The sequence below is a fragment of the Monopterus albus genome, unplaced genomic scaffold, assembly GCF_001952655.1.
Source record: "Monopterus albus unplaced genomic scaffold, M_albus_1.0 scaffold539.1, whole genome shotgun sequence".
Lineage (NCBI taxonomy): Eukaryota > Metazoa > Chordata > Actinopteri > Synbranchiformes > Synbranchidae > Monopterus > Monopterus albus.
Genome location: NW_018128419.1, coordinates 88,764 through 95,933, shown reverse-complemented (window position 1 = coordinate 95,933; position 7,170 = coordinate 88,764). Strand labels below are relative to the sequence as shown.

Below are 7,170 nucleotides of genomic sequence, written 5' to 3'. Positions count from 1 at the left end.
TGTGTACTCCAATCTAGGTCAGCACCACACCAACACTGGGATACCCCGGTTATAGAGTTCCATACTATGAGGCTCAAGATCAAATACTGTCTATGGCTCAACCTCCCTCTCCTGATACTGCAACAGTCAGCTTCCTGGAGGTGGTGAAGAAGAATGACCCACTTCCCTGTGACAAAGAACAGGACATCTTCATCCGGTACACTATAGTTGGAGAGGTTCACAGATTTGTGGATTTGATGTATCTGGTGAGTGGCATATGGACTGTTCATCAGTTTGTCATCAGGTCTCTCAGAGACACAGCACAGTTGTTTTTAAAATAACCATATCAATTATTGGCGTCTGTTCTTAAAGGAACACTCCTAGGTTTAAGGAGATGGCAGCATTGATCAGCTTACCTGCCATGTGAGGAGACGAGATGCCAAAATGTTTGTTATTAATCTAAGTGGCAACAATTTAGCGTGCACTACGTTCATATGAGACTATGACCAAGTACTGGTTGGCCTGCTCACATGAAGTGCACTGCTATAACATGATTTTGAGATGGAATTTAGCATCATTATTTGTGAAAATAAAAAAATCAGTATCCAGACAGTGTTGTAATTTGCTGTTGAAATAATTGTACTGCTGTACTACTCATTCCATTTCCTCTCAAATTCCCCAGGTCTTGTCCAGAGGAGCTATCTCTCTGCAAGGACTTAAAAGGTTACAAATCGGTGATAAATCAGGTGGGCAAAGACTGGCTTTAATTATGAGTTCAGGGACTGACATTTTAAATTGACGCTTAATTAGCATGATCAGATTTCTGAACTGCTGCTTTATTAACATTCGGAGGCATGTGAATCATAACAGCTGGTTTGTTTCAGTAACTGAGGGTGAGGTGTCCTTCAAGTTGAAAGTGTCTCCAAAGATGGCGCCAGTTGTTCAGATTGTCGCTTACGTCGTCCTGCCCAGTGAGACGGTGATCGCCAACAGTGCTGACTTCCCCACTGAGAAATGCTTCAGTAACAAGGTTGGTATAAGAAGACGTGCATCTAAAACTCCACTGGCCCGGTGTTTGTTGTAACATCTTCCTCTCCCGTCAACATGCACTGCACCGGCATACTGAGACATTCTGCCTCTGTGGCTACATGAATGGGACATTGTTCCTGCAGGACAACAGATGGAACAAAGGGGCTTGTGGGTTTCACGCCACTGCTCCAGTCATAAGTTAATATGGCCACATTCATCTGTGATTGGCTCTTTTTAAAAGGGCAACGGGTTTTCCCTTTTTCCCCACAGTCTCAACTTGTTTTTATACTGGTTACACACACAGGACTAAGCAGAGATGCAGGATGTCATGCTAAATGATGAGTTAAGATGCACATCCACATCACAGATCTTCCCCTGTGCATCCTCTCTCTTCCCCTCCACTTAGCAACACCCCAAGGTGGCAGTTTCATGTTGAGTTTAGTGTTAAGAGCAAGTAAATATTGAAGATCTGCTCAAATGCTGGAGTTAAACTCAAATCTCTGGCTTTGATTTAAAGTCTGTGTTACACCTGTACATAATATTTCCTAAATTTTCCATGTACTTTGTAGCTATTATTTAAAATTTCAAATTGTGGCAAATCATTTGTGACCATTTAATGATACTGATTTGAATACATACCAGTGGCACCTAGTCCAATATTTTATTGGCCTCCAGTGTGAGGCTGGGTCATGTTCATCTCATACCACTAAAGTCCAGAGCGTGCATTGTCCTTTGTGTGTGTCTCTCAGGTGTCGTTGAAGTTTACTCCATCCTCAGCTGTCCCACAAGAAGCTGTCACCATGCGGGTGACGGCTGTGCCGGGGTCTCTTTGTGGTGTGAGCATTGTCGACAAGAGTGTCTTCATTAAGGAACCAGGGACGGGTCTGGATGCAGACAAGGTACCTGCTGGAATCAAAAACAAATGGATGCATACTGCCTTTAGATTTCATCCTCTTAACATCATCATTGATTATGTATGTGATATACAGTATATATGTGTAACTTATAGATAAAGATGGTGTTTTCATACTCTGTACAGAGATGTTTGAAGACAAGAGTAGGCCTGGAATCCAAAGACTTACCGAACAATCAGAGCTTCATAGAGTAATGAACACTTGGAAGTTTGTTTGAACCCTATTTTGTTGTCAGATATTCAACTTGCTGCCTGTGACCAGTGTATCCTATATTCCATATGAAGTTCAAGATCCTACAGAATGTTTGACTGTGAGAGCCAAAAGATCCATTTTGCCACCATATCCTAGAGGTGGTGACAATGTCGATGCTTACACAATTTTCCAGGTACTTGACATTTAATATACAAGATAAATAATAAACATTGTACATGTCATGAACTTCAAGTGATGTTGGTATATTGTTGTATTATCTAGAATGTCGGACTGAAGATGGCAACAAACTTGTTATTTCAGTTGCCTTCGTGTCTCAAGTTCAAAGGAAGAGTATACCAACAAACCACTTTACACCACTACTATGGTGATTTATATTTCTTGCTCTAATTGTCACATGCGTAATATTTACCAGCACTAAAACAGCTTACTGTCACAGTTGACCTCCTCTTCTCATTGTGTATATATATATATTTTTTTGTTTTTGTTTCAGATGCTGAGTACAGTGGTCTCCGTATCCCTCCTTCACATGCAGGTATTGCCGCAGGTTTTTCTGTGGGTGCACGTATTCCTGTGGTTGCAGCTGGCGGATACACTGCTTCTCAACCTCCACCAGCAGTGACAGTCCGCACATTCTTCCCTGAGACTTGGATATGGGACCTGGTGGAAGTTGGGTGAGCTTCTATTGCAAAGAGATTTGATTAGTTTGATTTGATTAAATTTGATTTGTGTATTTGAGTGCATTTCTGGGCCTGCCCTGGACACTTCATCCATCAACACAGGGCTGACAGGGTTGACACAACCATTCACAAGTCACAATGGGCGACTGTGGCTCAGGAGGTAAAGCAGGTTGTCTCCTAACTGGAAGGGCTGGCGCTTTGATTCCCGGATTCTGCAGTTCACATCTCAAAGTGTTCTTGAGCAAAGGCCCTGAACCCCAAGTTGATCCCGGTGATATCGCCAGTGTCTATGCATGCGAATGGGCAAATACTGTAATGTGAAAGCACTTTGAGTGTGCTGCAATGCATTGAAAAACATTATACAAGTGTAAATCCATTTACCATGAGATGCTTCCTAAATCTCCTCAGCAACATTGAACTCAGTATTCCTGCATTTTTTTTATGTTCTGAATTTGAGATCTTAGGAAGTCAGCAAATGAAACATTTTCACATTCACCCATTTTCACAGTAACTACTATTAGTGCAGTTAATCCTGCACATCAATCTACAGTATGCATGCTGGTTTTCTTCGGTTAATTTGAATTATTTAACTCTGTCTTTCCAGCTCACAGAATGTGTTTGTGTGTGTCTGCTGATCCAGAGAATCTGGAACAAAGGATGTGTCCCTCACTGCCCCAGACACCATCACCACCTGGGAGATGGAGGCTTTCTGTTTGTCCCCTCACGGTTTTGGATTAGCTCCTCGTAAGGAAATCACCGTCTTCCAGCCCTTCTTCCTGGAGCTCACCCTGCCCTACTCCATCATCCGGGGGGAGCACTTCGTACTGAAGGCAACAGTCTTCAACTACTTGACCAACTGCATCATGGTAAGGAATGTTTCTGCTGGATCTAAATACAGATGTCAGCATGTTAACTTGCTCACAATGACTATGTTAACACGCTGATGTAATGTTACCATGTTTTATATCTTAATTTGTCTAATTAAGTGTACTAACATTTTCTTATTAGCATTAGACAGAAAGCGGAGCTGAGCCTGGTGGAAATGTTAGTTTTGCAGGTAATTTACTCATAAATAAAATAGATCAACCAAGTGCTGAGCAAACTAATTTTGACATGATGAAACCACCTGGTGAAAAGTCATGACAAGTCATCCTTTGGTGAAAATGAATTTGGGTGCAAATCTCATGGACATTCATGCAATAGATTGTAGAGCTGTTCTTAAATCAGGTTAGTATTGTATGTCAACACAACTGGCTATAGTTGAACTTTTGTTTGTACAGTATTTACCAGTTTTAAAATATATACTTGTCTCTTGAACAGGTCACTGTGACTCCGGAACCCTCTTCAGATTACACCCTCACCCCCCTCTCTGGTGACCAGTACACATCCTGTCTGTGTGGCAGTGAACGAAAGACCTTCAGCTGGACCATGAACCCATCGGTCTTAGGTGAGGGTCTGACTTTCATCCACACTGGTGTAAAATATTAAAGCTGGAGGAAGTACAGCTCTTCTTTCCACACCACAACTCATTTTCCTCTCTATGAAATCAATGTGCTGCACCTCAGTGATAAAATGTTTTGACACTTTGGGGATAATATAAAAGGCTGAACTTCATCTTTCTTAGGGACTGTGAATGTGACTGTGACTGCTGAGGCTGTGGCATCACAGGCTTTATGTGACAATGAGGTTGCGAGCGTGCCCGACAGAGGTCGTATTGATGTAGTCACAAAACCTCTCATTGTAAAGGTCAGTGCCTAAAAAAAAAAAAAAGACTGCAATGTATCTGTTAACCATTATGTTTTGCATCTAATAAGATGTAAAATAGTTACTGATAGCACTGACAGCTTATACTCTATGTACAGTTGACACTCAGTTGACAACTTGGGAATTTTCAGAAAATTATGTCATGGCTTTAGAAGCTTCTGATAGTCTAATTGATATTATCTGAGTAAATAGAAGGTGCAGCTGTGGATATATTTTAATACCTATTTTCAAATTCAGTACCTCTTTGTTTGACATCATGGGAAAACCAAAAGAAATCAGTCAAGACTTCAGAAAAAAATTGTGGACCTCCACAAGTCTGGTTTATCCTTGGGAACAATGTCCAAATGCCTCAAGGTACCATGTTCATCTGTACAAACAATAGTACACAAGTATAAGCACCATGGGACAACGCAGCCATCAGCCATACGTTCAGGAAGGAGACATGTTCTGTCACCTAGAGATGAACGTTCTTTGGTCCAAACAGTACAATCCAATCCCAGAACAACAGCAAAGGACCTTGTGAAGACACTGGCGGTAACAGGTACCAAAGTATCTATATCCATAGTAAGATGAGTACTATGTCGACATCACCTGAAAGGCCACTCAGTGAGGAGGAAGCCACTGCTCTGGTCTGATGAAACATAAATTGAACTGTTTGGCCATAATGACCATTGTTATGTTTGGAGGAAAAAGGGGGAGGCTTGCAAGCTAAAAAACATCATCCCATTCATGAGGCATGGGGGAGGCAGCATCATGTTGTGGGGGTGCTTTGCTGCAGGAGGGACTGGGGCACGTCACAAAGTAGATGACATCATGAGGAAGGAAGATGATGTGGATATATTGAAGCAACATCTCAAGACATCAACCAGGAAGTTGAGGGTTGGTTGCAAATGGGTCTTCCAAATGGACAATGACCCCAAGCAGACTTCCAAAGTTGTGGAAAAGTGGCCATCACAAAGTCCTGACCTCAATCCAATGGAAAGATTGTGGGCAGACCTGGAAAAGGATGTGTGAGCAAGGAGGCCTACAAACCTGACTCAGTTCTGTCAGGAGGACTGGGCTAAAATTCCAGCAGCTTATTGTAAGAAGCTTATGGAAGGCGTGCCAACATGTTTGACCCAAGTTAAACAATTTAAAGGTAATGCTACCAAATACTAACCAAGTGTATGTAAACCTCTGACCCACTGGGAATGTGATAAAAGAAATAAATATTTTTCTCTACTATTACTCTGACATTTCACATTCTAAAAATAAAGTAGTGATCCTAACTGACCCAAGACAGGGAATGTTTATAGGATTAAATGTCAGGAGCTGTGAAAAACTGAGTTTAAATGTATTTGGCTAAGGTGTATGTAAACTTCTGACTTTAACTGTACATCATTTTCCATCTTCTTGCCTCTCAGGCTGAGGGAACTGAGGAGCAAAAGACCTACAACTGGTTGCTCTGTCCGAACGGTCAGTATGGCTCACACCCTGTGTGGTCTGTCAAGGATTCTGAAAAAGGAGAGTGAGATGTAATAAGTCATGAGGGGTGGAGTCGGCTGCCTGTCAAAAGACATTCAGCTACTTGAAAAATTGTAGCATTTACATTTATGATAATTATGGCAATTGTGCCAAGTTTAATGCAGACACATGTCAATACTTGGGTATAGTTCAGAAATGCTTACGTCAAAAATTTATACTGTAAAATGAAGGTGCTATCGTAATGTTTTTACATCTGTCTCATTAAGTATTGGCCTCATAAAATTGTTAACCATAAATTTGGAATTTCAATTAATAACTACAATGACTGAATAAATGGAAAATCCTTTAAAACTGTTGTTTCATTTTAGCTATAATGTATTACAACTTAACCCAACACCACATGTAGGAGGACAATAGCAAGATGACCAACCTCTAATGGCGGCCACCTTCATCGCCACCACTATGTATGTACCTGAATTTCTCTCTGTAAGGTGATTGTTGTGTGCTTGTACACAGAAGAAGCTCTGACAGAGGAAATGGAGATACACCTCCCTGAGAATGTGATTGATGGATCTCCCCGTGCTTCAGTATCAGTCCTGGGTAAACCGATGAATTCATTTGCTTTAATCAAACATGTCCTGGCAAGTTAACAGACTTCCCCTTTTGAAGCATTGTTCAGACTGGATTGTTCTGTTGAAGATATTATGTTTTACTTTTATACAGTTTTTTTCAAACCATTTGAAACCACTGGACTTTAATGTAATGCAGAAAGCTAATTTACCAAATCAAATATAGTAAAGTTAAAATACAAAAAGAGCATTTTTAAGAGTCCACGTTAAATTTGATTCTGCAAAAAAATGTTTTTGTGATTGAAACAACATTAACAACATGCACACTGATTGTCGTCTTTCAAGTCCATTTAGAAATTAAAAGTCAGGTCATTGACGTGTTTGATCTTACTGACTCGGTGTCTTTGTGCAGGTGACATCCTGGGCCGAGCCCTGAAGAACCTGGATGGACTGCTGCAGATGCCGTATGGGTGTGGGGAGCAGAACATGGCTCTCCTGGCCCCTAATATTTACATCCTCCAGTACCTGACAAACACAGGGCAGCTGACCCCAGCCATCAAG

The 7,170-nt window shown here is 41.2% G+C and overlaps 1 protein-coding gene across 1 annotated transcript in view; it reads left to right on the top strand.

Annotated features, from left to right (window-relative positions):
• The window catches only part of LOC109953056 (alpha-2-macroglobulin-like), a 15,916-nt gene that overhangs the window by 851 nt on the left and 7,895 nt on the right, over positions 1 to 7,170 (top strand). Inside the window, exons 2-12 of the mRNA XM_020588426.1 lie at positions 18 to 245; positions 662 to 725; positions 864 to 1,009; positions 1,758 to 1,907; positions 2,158 to 2,307; positions 2,397 to 2,499; positions 2,626 to 2,806; positions 3,453 to 3,678; positions 4,133 to 4,259; positions 4,437 to 4,558; positions 5,980 to 6,031. Coding sequence (XP_020444082.1) covers positions 18 to 245; positions 662 to 725; positions 864 to 1,009; positions 1,758 to 1,907; positions 2,158 to 2,307; positions 2,397 to 2,499; positions 2,626 to 2,806; positions 3,453 to 3,678; positions 4,133 to 4,259; positions 4,437 to 4,558; positions 5,980 to 6,031 — 1,549 coding nt within the window. The remainder of the gene's footprint in view (positions 1 to 17; positions 246 to 661; positions 726 to 863; positions 1,010 to 1,757; positions 1,908 to 2,157; positions 2,308 to 2,396; positions 2,500 to 2,625; positions 2,807 to 3,452; positions 3,679 to 4,132; positions 4,260 to 4,436; positions 4,559 to 5,979; positions 6,032 to 7,170) is intronic.